Here is a 23557-nt window from a genome sequence, read left to right as displayed (position 1 = left end):
TGGGGGTAACATTCCTAGAGACCAAGAAGGAAGTCAAACTTACTTCTCTTCTCCTGCCCAATCCATGGGCACTTACCAATGTCTGTAGCCAGCTGTTTGGTAGAATGTGGGGTCACCTCCGGGATCTGGAGAATCACATCGCAATAGGTCTGCATGGTGGCTCTGGCAATGGAGCCCAGCCAGTTGTCAGCCATATTGTCCAACTCAGGCAGTTCATCCCCTGAAGTGGAAAGGTCACAGAAATATAAAATCTGCTCAGAAAAAGTCACCTCTTAGTGCCCTGGCTCCCAATAAATGGTACATGCCCTAATGTGCAGGGAGCTAATGGGTCAGAAACATGGGGAACAGAACAAGGAACCTATGGGTCCACTGACTGACCAGGGACAAGGAGAGCTCAGAAAAGGAGTCGATCCGGTACGGCTAAACAAGACCCCACAAGCCTGGGAACCAAATCAAGCCATAGAGGCCAGGACTTCTGCAGGCAGAGGAGGACCCTAAAGAGATGAGAGCCTCTAGGCAAAGCTAGAGGTGGGCACTGAGGGTGTAAAGAGGCAATGCATAAGACAGGGACCATGCTGGAACCAAGACTGAGCCTCAGAACAATGCCACCCCTGGAGAGGTGAGGGCCCTGGGCTCTCTGATCATGTTCCACATGCACAGAGAGAAACAGGAGTCCTGGTTTCATGGAACTGCTGTAGCAGCCACAGTCATAATAATGTACGGAAAAGAGAAGTGGAAGACAAACATCAAAGCTGGAATCTCAGAAGACAGCTGTGCCGGTGCAATGAGGAGGCCAAAGGGAGCACTGCATGAGCACAGGGGACCAAAGGGAGCACTTTAGTGTACAGTCACAGACACAGTTAAAATACTCATATACATAAAGTAAACATTTTTTAAAAGTGCCCAGGAGGACTGGACACCTAGCTCAGCAGTCAAGTGACTCAAATGTACCAGGTCCTGAGTGTGATCATGGTGGCACATGCCTGTCATCACAGCACTTGGGTGGATCAAGAGCTCAAGGTCATCAATGGCTATGTGGAGTTTGTGGCCTGCCTAGGCTACACAATGCCCAGTCTCAAATAAATAAGCAAACAAATGAGTAAATAAATATCATCCATGAGTGAAACTCATTTTCAACAATAGCTATATGATGATAATAACTTTTAGTAATAATAATAAATAAAAATTTTCAAGCAAAAAGTGGTGTCACGTGTGCACGACTACCCTGAGTTTGAGGCCAGCCTAAACTACTTTGAGAATACCAGGGCAGTCATGTGACCCTATGCCTAGGTAAGCAGGTCCATTGGTACTGGGTTTTTGTTTGTTTTGGTTTCTGAGACAGGGTCTATATCTTGGAACTTGATAAATAACCCAAGCAATCTCAAACTTGTGATCCTCCAGCCCCATCTAGTTCCTTAAATCTGCAATGTTAAAATGCTAGACATGAAAGCCAGGCATAGTAGTGTACACTTCTAATCCTAGTATTCAGGAGGCAGAGGCAAGCAGATCTCTGTGAGTTCGAATCTAGACTAGTCTACATAATATGTTCTAGGATAGCCAGGGCTATATTATATAGAGAGACCTATCTCAAAAACAAACAAACAAAAGCTAAGAACAGCCAGATTATATATGAATGTTCACTATACACTTCTTTCCTATTTTCTATATGTTTAATTTTTGAGGGGGTGGCAAGATGAATCATGGCTTGACAAGCCTGAGGACCTAAATTCAACCCCTGGATCCCATAGTGGGAGGAGAGAACTGACTGCTACAAATTGTCCTCTGACCTCCACATGTACACTGTGGGACACATGAGTGTGTGCACACATGTACACGCATGTACACACACACACACAACTCCCCTCAACAAAACGTAAATATTTTGGCTGGGAATGCAGCTCAGTGATAAAAACTTACACATCATGTTCAAGGCCCTAGATTCAATCCCAGCACCATCCAAAAAAAAAGGAAGAAAGATAGAGAGGCGAAGACGGGGAGGGAGGGAGGGAGGGAGGGAGGAAGGAAGGAAGGAAGGAAGGAAGGAAGGAAGGAAATGGCAACACATATTGCTGGTACACATCTTTAATTATAACAGTAGGGAGCTGGAGGCAGGAGGATCAGGAGCTTAAGGCCATCCTTGACTACATAGCAAGTATAAGGCCAGCCTGGGCTACATGAGTCCTGTCTCAAAACGACAAACAAAACCAAAATATCTGGGTTAATGTTGATACTGTCAAATTGTTAATTGTCATATTGAAATTTCCTCTGGTGAGGCTATCCTAACTGCGCACAAACAGTAAATGGTCAGTAAGCATCTGTGACGTGACTGAGGGAGTGAGTGCAGATATCACCAATGTCCTGGAGGAGCAAGACACTGTCTTCCTGCTGCAGTGCAGCAGGCAGTCCACACAGCAGCTGTATGAAGGACACAAGGAGGAGATAAGACACCTGAGATTTATGTAGATACTCCAGCACAGTACGTAAGTAGAATAGAAAAAAAGCCAGAGCAGCTCTTAAGGCTGGATGCTGAGTTCATCTGTATGAAATTCCTAGGAAAACAAGATTGAGGTTCTAAATTTACAAGGTATATTAAGAGCTGAGAGATGTGGCTCAGTGGCAGAGGAATGCTCAGAATGCACAGCCCTGAGTTGGATCCTTAGCCTCAAAAAGTTAAAAAAAGGGGGCAAAACTAGGTCGGAATGTATTGTATGAGAGAAGAATTTATTTCAAAAGAAAAGCTAAGTAAACATATAAATGAAAAAACATGTTAGTAAACAAAGATAAAAATGATGCACACGCATCACAGGCCCTCAGAGATTAGCACCACTTTGGTGTATGCCTCATTTCACACACAATAGAGAAATATATTCTCAGGGCTGCGAAATGGCAGAGGTTAAGAGTACTTACTGCTCTTGCGGAGAACCCGGGTTTAATTCCCAGCACCTATCCAGTGTTTCACAACTATCCATAACTTCAACTCAATCATCTGATTGATGCCTTCTTTAAACTTCAAGGGTACCTACACTCATGTGCACATACCCACACACAGACACACACCCACACACAGACACACACCCACACACAGACACACACCCACACACAGACACACACCCACACACAGACACACACCCACACACAGACACACACCCACACACAGACACACACACACACACACAGAGACATACCCACACACAGACACACACAAATACAAATTAAAAATATATTTTAAAAGAACTATATTCTAGATTTTAGAAGAATGTGGGCATTTAAAAATACAGTGAAGACAGCTAAATGTCCTTCATACACCTCACCCCCTGTCTAGAGCAGTGATTGCACCCTCCTTAATGTGCACTTCCCTAGACCTGTTTTTTTGGAGGGGGTTGTTTTAATAATTTTTTGAGAATTTCATACTGAATGCTGTATTTACACGCCTCCAATTCCTTCCATCTCTCTCCCATTCCTTTTTAAATTCATAATTATTATTGTCTCTGTCTCTGTCTCTGTCTCTCTCTCTCTCACACACACACACACACACACACACAAAACCTATTAAGTCATTTACTGTTGCTCATATGTACTTGAGTTAAAGGATTTATTTTGAGTGCTTTCACAGAAAAAAGCATGAGATAGAGAAACGTAAGTATTAGTTCACACCTCATTTTTTTTCCTTAATGTTTCTGAAGATCTTATCTGTTAAGTGCTAATGATTTTGATTCTTTTTAATGAAGAAAATGGATAAGTTATGAAGACATCTGTGGTGGTTTGAATGAGAATAGCCCCCACAGGCTCATAAATTTGAGTGCTTAGGCCCCAGATGGTGGAAGTGTTTGGGAACGAATAGGAGGTGTGGGCTTGTTGGAGGAGGTGTAGTGCTGGGGATGGGCTTTGAGGTTTTAAAAGTCTGTGTCATTCTGAGTTAGCTCTCTCTCTCTCTGACTCACGGTTACTGCCTCAGCATGTAAGCTCTCAGTTACTGCTCCAGCACCATGCCTGTCTGTTGTCATGCTCCTCACCGTGATGGTCATGGACTCTAGCTCTCTGGAAACCATGAGTCCCTGAATTAAATGCTTCTTTTGTATGTTGTGTTGGCACATGCACACACACACACACACACACACACACACACACACATATGGGTTTTGTTTGGTTTTGCTTTCTTTTGATTGTTTTTTGGAATAGGTCTTATTCTATAGTCCAGGTTAGTCTGGGATTTACCATGTAGCCCAGGCTGGCCTCACACTTATAGTGGTCCTCCTGCCTCGTCTCCTACTTGCTAAGATAAAAAGGCATGAACCACCAACTCAGCTTTTCTATTCTATATTTGATGACTACATCCCTGGTTGTTTAGAGAGAGATTTATGGCTGGTGAGGTGTTAAGATGGAGCTATAAGCCCCATATGGTGCCCACTGTTCCCTGGACAGCAGGTGCTATGGCTTCCTAGTTCTCTCACCTTGCTCAGGAGGAAATGGCAGCTTCCCAGCATGCAAGGCCAGCTCTAATGCGGAGTCCTCTTGAGTCACAAATGGCTCGAGATTCAAGGGCAGGGACATGATGTACTGCCCAATCTGAAACGAAAGAAAGCACTTTCAGCTTGACACTGACACACCTAGCTAATTACTCGAAAGGTTTGCTTAGGAGAGACAACTGCTAGCCCTGGGATGAGTGCCCGTGTGAGGTGATACTTGGTATGGCAATCCCTCAGGAGCAACCACTAAGGGCCGGGGAGAGCTCAGCCAGCGAAGCACTGCTGCTCAAGTTCTTCCCGCAGCACCCATGCAAAAAGCCAGGTGTGGTGGGGTATGCCTATAGTCCCTGGGCTGAGAAGACAACAGGCGAATCCCTGGGGCTTGCTAACCAGCCAGATAGGCTCTAGGTCCCAGTGAGAGACTGTCTCAAAAACAAGCTGGCTAGCTGGCCTCTCCATGCACACTCCTTACACACACGCGCACGCACACGCGCGCACACACACACACACACACAGAGGCCTGGTCCACCCTGTAGATACACTCTTCTCAAAAGTGGCTTCAATGTCCTGAAGTGCGTCCAGCAACACCTACTTCAATGAGGCGGTGGGTACCAAAGAACTTTGTGAGATTAAAAGCACTGTGTAAAGTTGAGTCTCATTACTGCTCACAGAAAAAGTCCACTTAGGGGCTAATGCCAGCAAGTGTCCTGTCATTTGGACTAGCACCTGGTTCTGTTTCTCCCCCTCCAAGATGGCTTAGCCAGGAGAAAGAAGAGGCTATACTTGGAAGTTGCCATTCACAACTACAGTCCAGAGAGAAAATTCCATTGTAATTTCATGCACTAGAAAACAAAGACGGCTGAAGTTAGTGGTGCAGAATCACGAGAGGGAAACTTGTAAGGCATTTGGGCCGAGCCCACAGCCAATCTAGCACTTATCACAAGTGGACAGGATGGAAATATGATGCCACCTGTGCCTATTCCAAGCACTTCCTTCTATTACAATTCACAGCTGTGTTTTATAACAGGCATGGAATAGAAAATAATTTGACCACTTGTTCCTTGATTTTCCAAGTCAGAATTTCTAAGTGGATTCAATTCTGACACCTGCAGGGGTCACACTGGAAGAGTGGAGCAAGTGTGTCTTAGCATCTGAATCACTGATGGCTCGCTGCATTTGCCCAGGATCTGAATGAAGACCATCCCAGACCAGGTCCACACAGCACAAACTGTGTGGTGACTGCCCTGAGGGAATCAGAAGTGGGTTGTGAAAGGCAGAGGCCACCTTGGAGTGTACCCGAGAAGCTCTTACATTGCTGATGTACTCGAGAGGCGTGAGGCTGAAGGCGGGCAGATCATCGGTCAGGGTTTCGCCAATGCCTGCTGTGTTCCAGCTCTGGAAGGAGAGAGGAAGCAATTAGTACATGCTACCAGGCAGCCTCAGAAGGTACACTGTGACAGTATATAGAGAGCTCATCGTCTTTCGGGAGTCATCCATGGTCAGCTGACCTGGAGGCCTGATGACACTCAGCAAGACAGGGACACCTCTTCAACCTTCTGGAAGACCATCATAAGATGAAACCCTCCAGCTCCCAGCCTACGCAGGCACACTTATCTTCTCAGCACAGTCACCTGATGAAGACTGGTCACTTCTGTATATCTTGCTAGCAACACGAAATGAGTTAGGTGGCCCTGAGTCTGTGCTTATATGATGGGGTCACCATGCAAAAAATAAGGGACTGAATACAGGTGGCTCCACTAACCTTGGCCTTTGGAACTCAAAAGAAGATGGGAACCTCAGAGACTGTATGAGAACTGTTCCTCCTGGGAGGGAGGCCCAGTAAGCCCTGTGCTGCACAGAACACCCCAACCTCACTCACCAAGGCCTCTCTGCCTCGAGTGAGGATGCACTGCCTCCTCCGTGTAGCTCTGGACTGACCCAGAGCTGACGAAACCTTCCGTCTCTTGGGTCTCCCTCTGTAGAGGGAGGGCCTCAGCCCCCATGCAGCTATTTCAAGCGGAAACATCTCTGTCATTGCTGCATGAGTTTCCTGGCAACCCGTGAGCCACTCCCCCGTCAGCACACACGTGCCCACAGCCTTATCTTGGCACATCTTTCAAGGAAGCCCAGCTTCTTGATTCCAGCCTGGAGAACAAGGCCCTTTCTGGCTGACCTCCAGGAGTAACCCTCGAGGTCACAGTGAAGCTGCTCTCAGCAGCCACCTGGTGCCCAATTCTTTAAGCAGCGTTCTGAGAACGGAATGACAAAGCTAGCCCAGGGCTCCTGACCCAGGCTGAGTGTCAACAAGCCTCTGAGTACCACTGCCAACTCCATCCAGTCTCTGTTTCTCTTCCTGCCAGTGCCTCAGCCCTTTCTGCTTTCTAGGCTCCTTGTTCTTGTTTGAGAATCTTTTTACTCAAATATCCCACCTGCCCCCCAATTAACTCCCCATACATTGTTTTTTTATTTATTTATATATTTGAGATGGGGGTCTCATAAATCCCAGGTTGGACTTAAATTTACCACATAGCCAAGGCTGGCCCTGAACTCCTGATCCTCCCAAGTATCTGGTTTATAAATACATCACTATGTGGTGTTGGATTAAACCCCAACTCCATGAATGCTAGGAAAGCACTCTGTCAATATTCCTATATCCTTTGCTCCAAATCCACTTTAAAGAGCCAGCCCGCCGGGCGGTGGTGACGCACGCCTTTAATCCCAGCACTCGGGAGGCAGAGGCAGGCAGATCTCTGGGAGTTAGAGGCCAACATGGTCTACAAGAGCTAGCTCCAGGACAGGCTCCAAAAGCTACGGAGAAACCCTGTCTCGAAAATTTAAAAAAAAAAAAAAAAAAAAGAGCCAGCCCACCCGCCCACCCACCCACACTTACTGTAGTGGTTCAAGTAGGAATGGCCTGTATGTTTAGTCCCCAACTGATAAACTGTTTGAGAGGAATTAAAGGGATTAAAGAAGAATGTGATTGTTAAAGAAAGTGTGTCATTGGGGGGTAGATTTTGAGGTTACAAAAGCCCATGCCAGGTCAGTTCTTCACCTGATGCCTGTGGATTAGGCAATGTTCTCAGCTAATGCTCCAGAACTACGCCTGCTTGCATGCCCCATGCTCCTTGCATGACGATGACGGACTAACCCTCCTAAACTACAAGCAAGCCCCCCGTTAAATATTTTCTTTTAGAAGAGTTGCCTTGGTCATGGTGTCACTTCATAGCAATAGCACAGAGACTAAAGCCAGGGGGGTGGTGGCACACCTTTAATCCCAGCACTCAGGAGGCAGAGGCAGGCGGATCTCTGTGAGGTCAAGGCCAGCCTGCTCTACAGACTGAGTTCCAGGATAGGCTCCAAAGGTACAGAGAAACCCTGTGTCAAAAAACAAAACAAACAAAAAACAAAAAAGAACGGTGACTAAGACACTTACGTAGCACCCGTAATGTTCAGTCCCATGCTAGTCTTTGCCCTTGTTCTCAGAAGCTACTGAGGTAGCAAGACAGGGGGATGCCCCAGCCCTCCCTACCTCATCTCCTCAGCCTGTCCCTGCTCTGTCTTGTATATGCACAGAGATAGGCTGACACTGAGGGTTCGGTGTGAGATGTCAGAGTTCAGAGGTACGAGAGGCCAGGGAAGGATCAGGCACAGGATGCAGGCGAGCGTGGAGTTACAGAAGTGAGGATGGGAAGAGAATGAACAGCTCTGCACACCAGCCTAGGAACAGGGGCCATATTCAACAAATAACTTTCTAGGGGTGAGCTGGGCAGGAAGAGGACAGCAAGGAAAGAAGGGAGAAAAAAGAGAGAGGGAAGAGGAGAAAGGGAAGCCAGTGTCACTGTGCAAGACTCTGGCTTCCAATCCAAATAGTGACATTTATAAGACAACTGAAAGTCAGAACACAGACGAGTGATGTTGAGAAACTATTCCAGGGGCTGGATAGACAGCTCAGCAGGAAGAGTGCTCTCCGTCCAAGCCTGAGGATCTGAGTTTGATCCCTGGAACTCAATAAAGGCGGAAGAAGAGAAATGACTCCACCAAGTTGTTCTGTGGCCTCAACGTACTGAGTTTAGCACACGTGTCTGCATTACACATGTATCACACACACATACATACACACATACATACATACACACATACATACATACACAGTAATAACAACAATAATAATAATATCCTTCCTAGACCCCTTATTTGAGATGAAGCAGGGTGCTCCAGAGCTGGTCATCGTGGAAACAGGATGAGTGTCCCAGCCTCCTCTCTCTACTCTGCATGTGTAAGAATTCCTATAATAAAAAGCCTTTAAAGCTGGACATGGTAGCATACGCCTTGAATCCCAGCACTCTTGAGGTGAAAGCACGCAAGTCTCTTGAAGTCTAAGTCTAGCCTGGTCTACATAGTGAGTTTTGGGCCAGTCAGAGCTACATAGTGAGACTTTGTCTTAAAAAGTAAATAAATAGGGGCTGGAGAGATGGCTCAGAGGTTAAGAGCATTGACTGTTCTTCCAAAGGTCCTGAGATCAATTCCCAGCAACCACATGATGGCTCACAACCATCTGTAATGAGATCTGGTCCCCTCTTCTGGCCTGTAGGTGTACATGCAGTCAGAAAACTGTATACATAATAATAATGTATAATAAAAAGTCTTTTTAAAAAGGTAAATAAATAGTTATATGAAATAAAATAAAGGAGATTCTCAGATTGGCCCTGGGGAGCCACGGGAAGGCTAAGAGATGATAGCAGAGCAGTGCTCTGTGAGGCTGCATGCGGCAACCTCTCTGAGGGAAACTGGGAGTGAGCAGTGTTAAGAAGGAGATGGTGGAAACATGAACGAGCAGTAGTCATGAAGCAGACAGTCCCAGAGTGACACCATGGAGGAGGACAGGGTGAGAAATGACACAGAACAAAGAGCAGCACCATCCCTCAGGTGCTCAAGTGCTCTGAGGTGGAGAAAGGCTTCTGAGAGGAAGCAAAAAAAGCCTCAGGAGAACGAGGGTGAGGAGGGGGTGTCCAGAAAAGGGTCAGGATGGAGAGGAAGCAAAAAGAGCCTCAGGAGAACGAGGGTGAGGAGGGGGTGTCCAGAAAAGGGTCAGGATGGAGAGGAAGCAAAAAGAACCTCAGGAGAATAGGGGCAGGAAGGTGTCCAGAAAAGGGTCAGGATGGAGAGGAAGCAAAAAGAGCCTCAGGAGAATAGGGGCAGGAAGGTGTCCAGAAAAGGGTCAGGATGGAGAGGAAGCAAAAAGAGCCTCAGGAGAATAGGGGCAGGAAGGTGTCCAGAAAAGGGTCAGGATGGAGAGGAAGAAGAGCCTCAGGAGAATAGGGGCAGGAGGATGTCCAGAAAAGGGTCAGGATGGAGAGGAAGCAAAAAGAGCCTCAGGAGAATAGGGGCAGGAGGATGTCCAGAAAAGGGTCAGGATGGAGAGGAAGAAGAGCCTCAGGAGAATAGGGGCAGGAGGATGTCCAGAAAAGGGTCAGGATGGAGAGGAAGCAAAAAGAGCCTCAGGAGAATAGGGGCAGGAGGATGTCCAGAAAAGGGTCAGGATGGAGAGGAAGCAAAAAGAGCCTCAGGAGAATAGGGGCAGGAGGATGTCCAGAAAAGGGTCAGGATGGAGAGGAAGCAAAAAGAGCCTCAGGAGAATAGGGGCAGGAGGATGTCCAGAAAAGGGTCAGGATGGAGAGGAAGAAGAGCCTCAGGAGAATAGGGGCAGGAGGATGTCCAGAAAAGGGTCAGGATGGAGAGGAAGAAGAGCCTCAGGAGAATAGGGGCAGGAGGATGTCCAGAAAAGGGTCAGGATGGAGAGGAAGAAGAGCCTCAGGAGAATAGGGGCAGGAAGGTGTCCAGAAAAGGGTCAGGATGGAGAGGTAGAAGAGCCTCAGGAGAATAGGGGCAGGAGGGTGTCCAGAAAAGGGTCAGGATGGAGAGGAAGCAAAAAGAGCCTCAGGAGAATAGGGGCAGGGGGGTGTCCAGAAAAGGGTCAGGATGGAGAGGAAGAAGAGCCTCAGGAGAACGGGGGGGGGGGGGGGGGGGAGAAGGGAGTATGTCCAGAAAAGGGTCAGGATGGAGAGGAAGCAAGAAGAGCCTCAGGAGAATGAGGGCGAGCGGGGGGAGGGGCATACTCAGAAAAGGGTCAGGATGGAATGGCCTGAACTGGGACCTGAACTGGGACACTCTCAGAAAGCAGGCAAGTAAGGCTCACTTGAAGAGGGCAACGCGGAAATGGTGTAGATTATTTCTTAATCGTTCAAGATTTATTTAAGCTGCCCTTCAAAAGGGCTTTTCTACTCATCTGTCAGCAGGTAATACAGATAAACGTCAATAACCTATTATGAATTGAACATAGTGTTGGTTAATAGTCTTAAAATACAAAGGGGCAATATGATTTACCAGCCAACGCTCAATACAAACATCAGTGACCAGGGTTTTCTTTTCAAATCCTCCAGGCCCAAGTGTTTGCTTTTGTATTGTGTGCTGGATGCTGGCTCCCACACAAGTCTTTCTAATCTCCAAAGCTACCCTGGTCTATCCCAGTGTCCCAGCAGTGTGGGAAAGCCTGAACCAAAAGTGGGGATTCCAGCAACTGGGCTATGAATCAGTTAGGAACTTGAAAACAGAGGTGGAGACGAGAGACAGGTGGGAGCCTTTTTCAGTCTGCAACTAAGACCGACAGCTTAAACTATGACAAAATAAAACAGTAAGAACACAGGCCAGCCAGATGCTCAGGGGAGAAACGCTTGTTGTGAGAGCCTGGAGTCTTCCTGCTGCACTTAGTTTCCCTTCCATTTTAGTTAAGTCCAAATAAGACTTAATCTGTTAATCTATACTCAAGCCTTTTTATTTGGTTTGGTTTAGTTTTTGAGCTAAAGTCTCACTACAGCCTGTGGCTGTCGCGGAGCTCACTTTGTAGCCCAGGTTGGCCTTGAATTCATAGAGATCCACCCGCCTGCCACCACCTTCTGAGTGCTGGGATCAAAGGAGTATGACACGCTTTTAAAGATAACATGTATACTATCACTCCGCGTGCCACTTGGATCCTTTTCTATGACATTTGCCCAGCCTGAGACACACTTGAGTAAGCAGGTCATAGGGTTTACACTCACACTTTAGATGTGACATTTAAAAGGGATTTGCTGTACTTTTCACTCTGCATTTTCCAGTATTAAGTGTTTCTGAAAAATGAATATGCCTATGACTTTTATTTTAAAGACTTTCTCTTAGGAAATGAGAAGCACAGCTAAGGGGAGGTGCATGCCTGAAACCCAGCTTTAGGAAGCTGACAGGAGGCTCGTGAGTGTGTGATTAGCTTTGGCGACCTTGTCTCAAAAAGCAAGTGTGTGTGTGGGGGGGGGGGGGGTCCCTGGAGAGATGTCTCGGCAGTCAACAGCACTTGCTGCTCTTGCAGAGGACTCAGGTTCAGTTCCCAACACCCAATTGATGGCGCAAACCATCTGCAACTCCAGTTCCATGGATTCAGTACCATCTCCTAACCTCTGTGAGTACTGCACACTCATGGCGCTTGCATATAAACACACTTATACACATAAAATAAAAGTAAATTTCAAATATATATATATAAACATAAATATATGTGTTTGTTTTATTATATATACATGTATATATGTTTTCTGATATATATCAGATGTCTATATTACACATATATATTTATAATATATATACCAAAATACAGACTCACAGAAAGGAAGAAAACTATCATTTACTAAACATCCACTCTGTGGTGATGCTATGCTCAAATCTGCCATACACTATCCATAGGACGGTAACTACTGTGTCCACATAGCTCACAGAAGGCTGAGGAAGCAGGCCCAGAGCACCTGGCCTCCAGCGTCTCTGCTGCCGCTCCCTGCAGTGCTGCTCAGTGCTGGAAGCTCAAACTCCACCTAGAGTTGACACCCCCAAATCTCACAGAGTGAAAATCAGAGTCCCAGCGTGGAATCAAAACCAGGCATTTAAACAGAGTCATTTTATGGACAGAGATTTTAGACCCACAGAGGGGCTGAGACTTGACCAAGGCTATACAGGGGCTCTTCACGCAATTTCTAGAGGGCAGCAGAAAGCCATAGCCTTGTAACTACGCCGTGCAAGTTCTTGCCGTTTCCTGAAAGTATCTGTATAACTGGCGCTTTCCCAAACAACTATCTCCCACAAAAGTAGAACCTGAACAGACTGGGGGAAGGGGTGCTGGAGAGACAATTTACCAGGGTCCTGTCCTGCCTAGTAACCCAAAAGAAAGCAATGAGATCTGAACTAGGGAGAGACAGGACAAGTAGAGAGATGTGACTACAGCTCCTCCTAAAGCAACTGGGACAAGCAGAGACGGGAAAGGGGGCATGGGGCAGTGAGATGTCTCTGAAACAGAGGCACACAGGACGTTTCAAGGAAAGAAAGCAGCAGCTCAGAGCTGGGTGTGTGTCCCGCCAACCCAGCTCCGCCCAACTAAGGAGAAGGGTCAAGGTCAGTCAGGGCAACAGAGCCAGTGAGCAAGCAAAAAAGGCAGAAACAGGATGGAGGCAGATAAGGCATTCTCCTGCCCAAGAGCCAGAACTGCTCCCCTGGCAGGACCGTCCAACATCAGAAGGCAGGAGCTCTTGACCAGCGCATCACAGCAGCACACAACCTCCCTTATGCCGGAGAGGGCAGAAAAGGTCTGCCAGCAGGAATGGCAGACAAGCAATACTGACATTCTTCAGAAAGTTGGCATGACAGCGTACACTTGCAGTCACAGCACTTGGAGGCTGAGGCAGACAGATGTTGAGTTTCAGGCCAGCCTGAGCTCCATGGTGAGACCTTGTCTCAAATAATGACAACTCATCATCATCATCACCACCACCACTGCCATCACATGAAATGGCCTCTCGATATAGTGTCTCAGCAACTGCAATTAAGATAGGAGCTCGTGCCAAGAAGACAGAAATGACAAAGTAACTCTGCCGTCCTCAACAGCACCTGTTCGCTCCTGCACCTCATGGCAGGGAGGGAGGAGATCCTGGCACAGGCTGAGCATACGCACGACCTGGGAGCACAGACACTGCAGTCAGGGGGAACTCACGTCCATCCTGGAAACGAGCAGCAACTGCTGTTTGATGCGCAGGAAAACCGAGTCGAAAGCCAGCTGGTGGGCCTGCTGGTTCAGCCGGGTCAGGGCTGTGCGGGATGCAGACAGAAGGTTGTGATTACTGGACCCCTTCTCCTGAGAGGAAAAGGCAAAGACAGTTAAGCCCCCAAATGAGGTCGTCAGCTGGTTCGAAGTGCTGAAGAGTAACTGAGTGCGGCATAGTGAACGGTTTCTAAAACAGTGGTCCCCAAACCTGACCATGCTCCCCTTCCCGCAAAAAGCTCCAAAATACCAAACCCATGAGGACTGACTTCCCAGGTGACTCCAACATGAGTTTATGTTTTTACAGTTTAGTAAAACCTAACTCGTAACCATCCCTTGGGGACTAAGGACGAGCAGGAGAGGTCATGGCCTCACATATAAGGAAGAGTGATGAGCAAAACTCTGATTTCCAGAGAGCTCAGGTCAGTTACCCTTGGCTGAAAGCCAGAGTACGAACAACCTGTGTGAGTCTGGGAATCCATACAGCCTGAGAAAATACAGGGATGGAAAATGTAACCTTAGTTCTTGTGATTATAAATGGACTGATTACAACAGACATAAATCAGATTAGCAATAAAGATAAACAGAGTTGGTTTAACTTAATCTCAGAAGCATGGATGAATGAGCTTACAGAACTGCTTTAAGAAGTGTGTTTGTCAAGCTCAGAAGCAACCAGTGGAGGGCCAAGGTGGAGAGATGGGGAGACTTTGGGGAAACAACAGCAGGGCCTCAATGCACAATTCACCCCGAGCACTGCACCCGTTAGGAGAGTCGCAGACTGCATCTGGTGGCATAAGACTGTATCTCTCGAGGAGGAGTGTTCTGACCGCATGCCCAAGGTCCTCTTACAACCCTGTGGGGCATGCCTAGAGCTAGGTGACTCACTCCATTTGCTGGGAAGCCCTTTTGTCACTGGATCCAAGGGGCCTAAAGCTCAAAGCCAAGGTCAACTTCCTGCAGACAGACTAAGGCTTCAAAGACAATCCAGACCCACCCCCAAAATGCTCCTCTTTCCATGTCTTCTCTAACTGCAGACAGTATACATCTGAGCCTCTGGCTGCCGCTCAGGACAGGGGACTGTTGCTACCAGTGGGACCAAGGGCTCCCACTGCCACAGTCTCATAGACAAGTTCATCTCTGAACTGAGCAACAGTAAGCTTCCTGGACAATCCTCAAGCCTGGCTTTCATCCATAAAAAGAACCATCCACCCAACTCCTACAGCTGTATCTCAGCAAGTTCCACCCCAGTGGCCGTTACTAGCTCCTTAAAACCTCACACACAGGAGACAGAGGTGAAGGGAGGGCCTGCAAACGGAGCCAGAAAACCTGGCACCCGGGGACAGTGAGTGACAAGGAGAGGTTTCATTTGTGAGAACGCTGCTGCTCTGATCTCATACCTTGAGGGTATAAAGTATTTCCATTAAACTGGCATATTCAGCAGGGTTATCTCTCTGGAGGTAATTATATTCCTGCCATGGGTTCTTGGCAGGGCTCTTCTTGTCTGTCAAGATGCTGTCTTGAAAACCCGCCAGGCTCCGAGGGCTGTAGGAGTCAGACAGATACTTCCCCGCTGTGGACAGGATCCTGAAAGGAAAGTGGTAAGCATTGTACCTTGAGTCGGCTGTACTGAGCTTCTGTCAGAGCACTCCAATGGCTCTTCCTAAATGTCGAACACCCTCATGAAGTAGACAGTATTAAGGTCTGCTTTATAAGGAAATGAAGACACCCTTCTTCATTTAAGAATGAGCTTGGCCTCAGGTGTAGAAAAGAAGCCAGGGTTAACACTAAAAATCAACTTTAATCTGATTTAACACTCAGGCTACCTCAAGATCCCATCTTGTTGCTATGACAGAGAGCCTGCTCACGGGAAGCACTTAGCTCGCTGCCATCTGGGACACTGTTCACTTCCTCACTCCATGGGCATCAGAAGTGGAAGAGCCAAATGCCTGCGGGAGCCACGGGCTAACTGCATACCTTCCCCATACACCGGACTACAATGTTGGTATTCATTGGCACACCATAAAGTTTAGTTATGTGGCTTGGATGCTCCTGGGAGACCTATAGAGAGAAGCTGGCACTTTCCAGAGTCTTCAAGAAAGATGCCTCAGGGAGCGTCTCTGTGATAATCCACCTGCAGTACTTCTGTGGAGTTGAGTCTTTACTAACAAGGACTGGCACTGGAAACACTTTTCCCCCTCCGCCCATGCTTGCCTTTTGGCCTCCATAATTGAATGTGCACAGAATTGTGGGAAAAGAAAAGGTACTGTGACAACCCGAAATGCAGCTAACTTTCTGACCCTGCCCCCCCTTTCAAATATTTCTTATGAAAGCAATTGCTTTGGACATGCCAAGTTTTAGACTACACTTATTTATTAAAAAACACGCCCTTGAGCTGGGCAGGGTAGCATATACCTGAAATTCCAGTCAGTACTCAGGAGGTTGAGGCAGGAGAATTACAAGTTTGAAGCAAGCCTATACCCTATCTCAAGAAAATAAAACAAAAGCAGGCATGGTGACATATGTCTTTAATCCCAGCAACTAAAGGCAGACATTGGTGGGTCTCTGTGAGTTCCAGGTCAGCCAGGGATACACAGTGAGCTGGCCTGGATCTGAAAAAGCCTGGGATAAAACCGGACTTGCTGAACATAGCGAACAATGAGGACTACTGAGAACTCAAGAACAATGGCAATGGGTTTTTGATCCTACTGCACATACTGGCTTTGTGGGAGCCTAGGCAGTCTGGATGCTCACCTTACTAGACCTGGATGGAGGTGGGTGGTCCTTGGACTTCCCACAGGTCAGGGAACCCTGATTGCTCTTCAAGCTGATGAGGGAGGGGGACTTGATCGGGGGAGGGGGAGGGAAATGGGAGGTGGCGGGGAGGAGGCAGAAATCTTTAATAAATAAATAAATTAAAAAAATAAAAAGGAAAGAAAAGAAATGAAGAATACGGCAGTCCCCCACACTTGCTGAACACTGCAGACAGGGGCTTCCTCGGAAACCCCTGTACACTCAAGCTGTTCCCATTTCTTAATCCCATCAGCAATTTGGTTGCCTCCTTTGTCTGTCTGGGAAACTGTGGCCTATCCCTGACCACCTCCCTTCAATGTCCCCCTCAGGTCTTGATTGAAGAAGGACTCTGCTTCCCTACCCCTTCCCTTCTTCGCGCCACCTCATCCATCCCAGCTAACAGAGCAGTCCTTCCAAAGGGCAAGTCTGATTTTGTCTTTTTTCCAGAAGCAACCTCAAATCTCCAGGATAAAAGGACAATATGCAGAAGCCGATCCCTCACAGCCTCACGCTGTCTCTCCGCACTCACACCTGCCTTACAGACTCACTCTGCAACACTTTCCCCCTGAGTGTGTCCCTCAGGAAGTCCCCAAGCACCGGGGCCTTCGCTGCTAGCAACCTCTTGCCTCTGCTGTGCACCTACCAGAGGTTTTCCTCATATCTCCTACAGAATAGTAACAACAGAATAAAGTGGCTTCATTGCCCAACCCTCACACCCAGCACAGTGCTTGGCACATGACAGGGGTCCAACAGCTGTGTGTGAGGTATCCGCGGCTACACATGTGTAACCAGACCCTCCTCTCTTCCTTGGAATTACAGTATTATATATTTCCATCTCAGGTAGCCCATGGAAATCCGGCCTCCCTGGTTTAGCTTGCCATGCAAGCCAAAGAAAACAAGGCATGCTAGAAACGTTTTCTGTAGCAAAGATTGTAGTTTAAAGTGTCCATAAGCTTAATTTCAACTTCAGAGAACTAATGGCATCTGCTCTTTGCCTCATCTCCACACAGACATCACTAGATGCTCGTCACTAGTGATGATTGCTCTTTGCCTCATCTCCATAGAGACATCACTAGTTGTTCGTCACTACTGATGACTTGAGCCCAGAGAAATGAGAACTTAATTTCCCCTCACTGCAGTGGCCTCTACGGCTCAGCTGAGAATACTGAAGAGGTGAACATTCTTAACTCTCAAGCTCAAAGACTAATGGAGGCCACCTGTACCAATGTGCCTGAAAAACACAGCAAGTGCACACCTGGAAGGAAGGTTATAATTTCACCTATTTCCTCAACTCATTCCCCCTCGAGACAAGCTATTTCTCTCTTAGCCCTAGAAGCCTGTACATTTACACTGAATTCCTAAAACCCAACTGTTCATTTGAACTACCCTACAAGGACCTTAAAAATTCAGATACTCTTCCAGCCATAAGAAGTTGGGGGAAAAAAAATGCAGATACTCCTAGACTTACAATCAGACTGAGATCCAATAATCCTCACAAGTTAAAAACATCCTAAAGTCCTCAACTTCCTAGGCTTCTAGCTTACCAGCACTAGAGACAGAGAGCTGTAGGGTGGCAGACACTGCCCTGCATTGTAAGAAAGGATCATGTCCCAAGAAAAGACCAAAATTTGAAACACATTTTTTTTCCTGAATGTACCAGGGTGAAGCCAAAGCATCATAAACAGAAGCATCATATGTCAGGGATGTTTGCTTCTGCGTTCTAAAGGAAAGTGGTAAGCACCAGGAAGGTACAGAGAAGTCACAGTAATCCCCCCGTATCTCACCCAAGTCACCCAAGAAAGAAGTGTTACCCAGTTCTGTTTTACACAACCCATAACCCTTTGCAAAGAGACCTTAAAAGTGACAGTCAATGTCACCAGTGTCTGCTCTGCCTTGCGGTGTGCCTGCTCCTGGGGAGCGGCTCTGCTGGAGTCTGGGTTCTAAGGTGAGACAGATGGGAGATCAGATAAGCTGTACAGGGCGGCTGCCACACACCAATCAGTGCCCCAGATGGGAACACAGATGGTGACTGTCCCCAGGCTCAGTGCTTCCAGGATGACATCACCTCTTTCAGAGGCTGTGTGGTCTCTCACTGAAGCAGAGCTAGCCTTTTAGCTTCTCTCTGGCTGCAGCCTGCAGCGTAAGTTCATCCCCATAGCCACCGTCCTCACTCACCTTCCTAACCAAGGCCGTCCTGACCCTTTGGAAGGCAAAAGAGTAAGGAAAGTTACCATGTCCTGAAGAGGAGTGATGTCTAACATATATTCAAAGCAATGCCAGTGTAAGGACAGACAAACAGAAGTGTGGGAACAATACTTACACATTCTGATGACAACAGAGTTAAAATCAACGCCTCTCTCAACTAGGTATGGTGGTGTATGACTTTAATCCCAACCCCAGAACTTGGGAGGTACAGGCAAATGGACCTCTGAGTTCAAGGTCAGTTGGTCTATACAGTGAGTTTCAGGATAGCTTGGGCTATATAGTAAGGACTTTTCTAAACACATACACATACACACACTCATTAAATAACAGTTACACAACAACCACCCCCCATACCAGGCTCTTTAACTCCCACAGAATAAAGGAACAAGGAAGCTGGGAAGCTTGGTAGGGAAATGTCTGGATGGGGCAATGATGGATCACATATAAAGCCCTGGCAATATACGAGGAGAAACAGGAGAATAATATGTATTTTTCTTAGAGTAGACTCCAAAATTCTCCTTTGATTCTCACCCCTTGAAGCCTAGATTTCTACCCCAGAACTTGGACTGCAGGCTACCTGGGTTAATTTCAATACTATGGGCTTGTCTGGGGGCCTTAGTCACCACTTGTAACCTGGTCTCTATGAGGAAATTTATTTTGAGCCCAATAACTGACTATAAGTAGAAGCCTAACCCACATATAATTGGAAAACAATGTGTACTACTTCCTCCTCTGGACCGGTGCCTCCATATCTAAGCAGATTTATGTGACTACTGCCAACTAGGATGAGCCTTGCCCTTTTAGGTGTTCAATAAATGTTTAATGATGACAGTAATGACACCTTGTCCTCCAGCCCTGTGGCTTTGAGATTCTGTCCCTGTACTGGATCAAATACCACCCACCAAGAACCCCAGGGAATAAAGGGCAAGGAGATCAAGGATGCCCCCTCCTACCTGTTTGCAAGCTGCTGCTCGAAGTCCCCACACTGGCGCAAGAGCTCTCCACAGGTGGCTATGATCCTAAACAGAACAGAAAGTACTTGAGCCCCAGTGCTACCGGGCACGCCAGCGCTTACAGGACAAACAGTCTCATTCATAAAATCTCCAGCTATTTGCTCCTTCTGATGGCACTGAGTTTCCAGAAAAGTGTAAACCCGTCACTGCCTCCCTGAAATGTTTCATCAAATATAATGAATGTCAGTGGCGAGGGCAGGGTCCTCCTGATGTACTCCATGCTACTAGCACTTCTGCTATGAATCACAATTCTACCCAATGCTGCCTCAAACAGCTCTATGGTTCCAAACTACTGGGCTTTAACTTTAAGAAAATTGGCTGGAAGTACTCAGTACTTAAAATTTGAAAGTGAATGTAAATTCTTACTAGACAGCTACTATTTGCATAGAAAACTGTCTTCCTCTTACACATGGAACACAGATGCTGATCCATCCATTTGTTTCTCAGAGATAAGACTGGGTGACTGCATTTCATAATCTTTTCATTTTGAAGAAATACCATGCCAGCCCTCAGATTCTGGTTACTGGTCCTTCCATAGCAAACTCATAATGCTGGGACAAATTCAAAGATTGAAAACACCCCCAGCCTAGTTAACTTTTAACTCTCTCCAAAAGTGCCTGTCATCACAGGGTATCTGGGCATTCCATCTCGAGAAAGGTTTATGAGAAAGTGAAATATTCCACTCTCTCAGGAGCACCAGAGCAGCCTCATGCAGAATACTTCCTGCTGTGCCAAGACCCCCATGGGGGAATAGATGCAGTTAGCACCCAAAACATCCCCGTCCATAAACATAAACAGAACAGAGGCCATAAGGTGGAACCCAAGATGATCTGCAGTAGTCCTGGTTCACCCTGGCCCCCTTCAGTGGCTGTCTGAGCTCTGGCATTCACAGCATCTACCATGATGTTGCCATGTGACACACCCAAGCCAGGGCTCAGGCAAGACGCGTAACCGGATAAAGTGGGTCAGCTGAAGAGCAGCTTCCTCTGGAACACAATCCTTAAAAAGCAGTTTTTCTGAACACGGCGGCCAGCGACTTTGGCCGCCAACCCCATTGTCTCTGTGACAATGTACCACTCTGTGCCACAGCCTCAAATTTTGTAGGCAATTCCAGAGATCTGGATTGTATTCAGTTTGTTTTACTTGTTGGCGATGAATCCAAAATTCTTTTAAATGCTATGATGGTAAGGGTGTTTGTGAGTTAGAGACTTTTCAGCTGAACACACCAGGGTCAAACCTCCCAACCCACTGCTGATCACACTCCCTAATGGCCCAAAAGTCACATGAGCTCTTCAGGGAGTAGTTATGAACAACATGAGAGGGTTAGTTCAATGCCTGCTACTCAACTCCTGAAGGACCCTTTCCAAAGGCTTCTCGTATGAGGAAGTGCTGTGGTTCTTAGACCCAAAACAGGACAGACCAGCTCAGCTGTGCTCTTCAAAATACAGCTGTACACTTTAGCTTTGGGAAAAAAAAAAACAAAAACAAAAACAAAACAAAACAAAAAACCATAGGCTACAGGGAAAGAGGTCTCATACCAAATGTAGAAGTTTGTCATTAAAGAAGACAAGGCATTTGAAAAGAATTTTTTAAAAATACTTCACAGGGGCTAGAGAGATGGTTCAGAGATTTAAAGGCCTTGTTCTTGCAGAGGAGAAAAGTTCAGTTTCCAGTACCCATGTGGTGGTTATCCTAATTCTGGTTCCAGTGGATTTGATGCCCCCTTCTGGCCTCCTCTGGTACTGCATGCACATAGTGCACAGACATAGATGCAGGCAAAACACTCATGCATAAATTAAAAATAAATAAATATTTTTTTAAAAATAAGCAAATATTTTACAAACTATAGAGATCTTTTTTGTGTTTTGTTGTGGGCAGTTGTTTTGATTTTTTATTTATTGGCTGTTTAAATTTAGCTATTAGTTTTTTAAAAGCCACTGAGCCAGGATCACATACACCTTTGAGGCAGTGGCACTTGGGAGGCGGTGGCAGGCCAAAGCCTGATCTACATAGTAAGATCCAGACCCGCCAGGGCTACACAAAGGGACCCTATCTCAAAACAAACAAACAAACACAGGCAGTGAGAGAGAAAAAAGGAGCACCTCATAAATGCACATATTTCATGGCCAAGCTTGCTGGCTCCACTTGGCACACACACCACAGCATCCACGTTACCTGACAGAGTTCTGAAAAGCGGTCCAATCCTCCTGGAAAAGGGAGTTGGGAGGAATATCATCCAGTCTGCACTTTTTCCGAATCGACTGGAGAGCATTGGTGAAATGAGACACATACCTAGGAAGGAGGAGGAAGCGACAGCTCTAAGGACTGCTCAAGTCCCACAGCTGTGCACAAACTGTCAGCCCTGCAAATGTCCTTCTAGGCTTCTCTCCCAGAGTAACAACACTTAGGAACCTCTGACTACAGAAACATCTCCGGGCCATTTAATAAAAGACAAGGCAGCCTTAAGGGATGCTCTGGGTGAGGAGGGAGGGGATGGCCACCAAATGGAATCCAAGGGCCAACACAGTGAGATGCTGCTGCTCCATAATGGCCATCCGAGCACATGCACTGCTCTGGGACAGGTCCTAGAAATGTCACACAACACAGCCACTGGAATGCAGTTGCTGATATTCTGGGTACTTTTGCAACCTGGACCAGTCAGGGCAGGAAGACTAAAGCCCAGTGGCAGGAAAGAGGAGCAAAGTTAGACTCAAGGTGGAGACCCTCATGGGCTGCTCTGACGGCACTCAGCACACCTCGGCTTTAGGCAGGTGTCTTGGTACCTTCGGACCTCAGTTCTCTCATCTCTAAAACAGATTTAATGGTGTCTTCTGTGTTATCTTATGAATAAATGAAACAGCATACAATCTCTGAAAGCACAAATGAAAGGTCTTTGGTAAGGCATTCTTTTAAGGATGTAATATCCTCCATGTGCCCTCGGGATGGGGAGAAGGATGGGGGGGAGTTGTGTCCTTATAATATCTGTGAATCACAAGAAGCCTAACCTCCCTCAACAGAGCAGAACGTCAGAACACCATGCCTGGGCCTGAGAGGGAAGTTGTGTAGTGAGGGAAAGGCCATTCCCTTTAAGTGGAGGAACTGACCTCGGACACTCCACAACCTGCAGATACTGCACAGCCACTCTGTTCCCTTTACAAAGACCTTCCAGGCAGAGGCCCCAAGAGCAAATGGGCAGGATAACGGCTTCAGTTGTGAGAATTAAGCAACTGTCAGCGGCCAGCAACGATGACAAATGCCCCAAGGACAGGCTGCTCCTGGGCCGCTGAGCAGACAAGGGTTTCACTGTCCCTCAGTCCAGCATGCAGAACACAGTGTAGCTTTGATCCCATTACTTATACAATATATTATACTCCGGTTCGGGTGTCCACCACCAGAGAGCTACTCCCTGGCAGGGACATCAGTCATAATCTTTTCCTTAATATCCACTGGCCAGGACCAGGCTGAGCCCAGGCTGATGGATTTCCAGCACCCCATGCCGGCAACAACTGTGAAGTCACCTTTCTATAGCCACGTTATGGGCTAACTTAGTGTGCAGGGTCAGAGTGCACGTCAGGCCATCTGTTCTGCCCCATCTGCCCCACCCTGCCCCAAGACCTTCTCCCCCGACAACAAGAGTTCACTCACTTGAACCCTGATAAAATTAGCTTCAACCCAGAGGGGTGGTGGTTTTATTCCCAACACTTGGGAGGCAGAGGTAGGCAGATCTCTGTAAATTCAAGGCTAACCTGGTCTACAGAGCTAATTCCAAGACAGCTAGGGCTCTTACACAGAGAAACCCTGTCTCAAAAAAACAAAACAGGCAAACAAAAAAATTAGCTTCAACTCCATTTATAAACTCAGTGATATTGGTAATATTCAAATTCTAGAGACAGTGACCTTACTGCCCCATATACTTTGGTATATTTTAACGCAAACATTAATTATTTTTCAATCATAAAAACAACAAACAA

General features: G+C 46.9%; 1 protein-coding gene across 1 annotated transcript in view; it reads right to left on the bottom strand.

Annotated features, from left to right (window-relative positions):
- The window catches only part of Cog7 (component of oligomeric golgi complex 7), a 64568-nt gene that overhangs the window by 2447 nt on the left and 38564 nt on the right, over positions 1–23557 (bottom strand). Inside the window, exons 10-16 of the mRNA XM_041666387.1 lie at positions 21762–21878; positions 19527–19592; positions 14976–15162; positions 13531–13671; positions 5778–5861; positions 4452–4566; positions 77–220 (exon numbers count right to left, since the gene is read on the bottom strand). Of these exons, the coding sequence (XP_041522321.1) occupies positions 77–220; positions 4452–4566; positions 5778–5861; positions 13531–13671; positions 14976–15162; positions 19527–19592; positions 21762–21878 (854 nt within the window). The remainder of the gene's footprint in view (positions 1–76; positions 221–4451; positions 4567–5777; positions 5862–13530; positions 13672–14975; positions 15163–19526; positions 19593–21761; positions 21879–23557) is intronic.

Source organism: Microtus oregoni, unplaced genomic scaffold (genome assembly GCF_018167655.1).
Source record: "Microtus oregoni isolate MIOR12 unplaced genomic scaffold, Mior012 000016F_ref0000370, whole genome shotgun sequence".
NCBI lineage: Eukaryota > Metazoa > Chordata > Mammalia > Rodentia > Cricetidae > Microtus > Microtus oregoni.
Note: the sequence above shows the minus strand (reverse complement) of the source record. Positions and strands in the feature narration are given on the sequence as shown.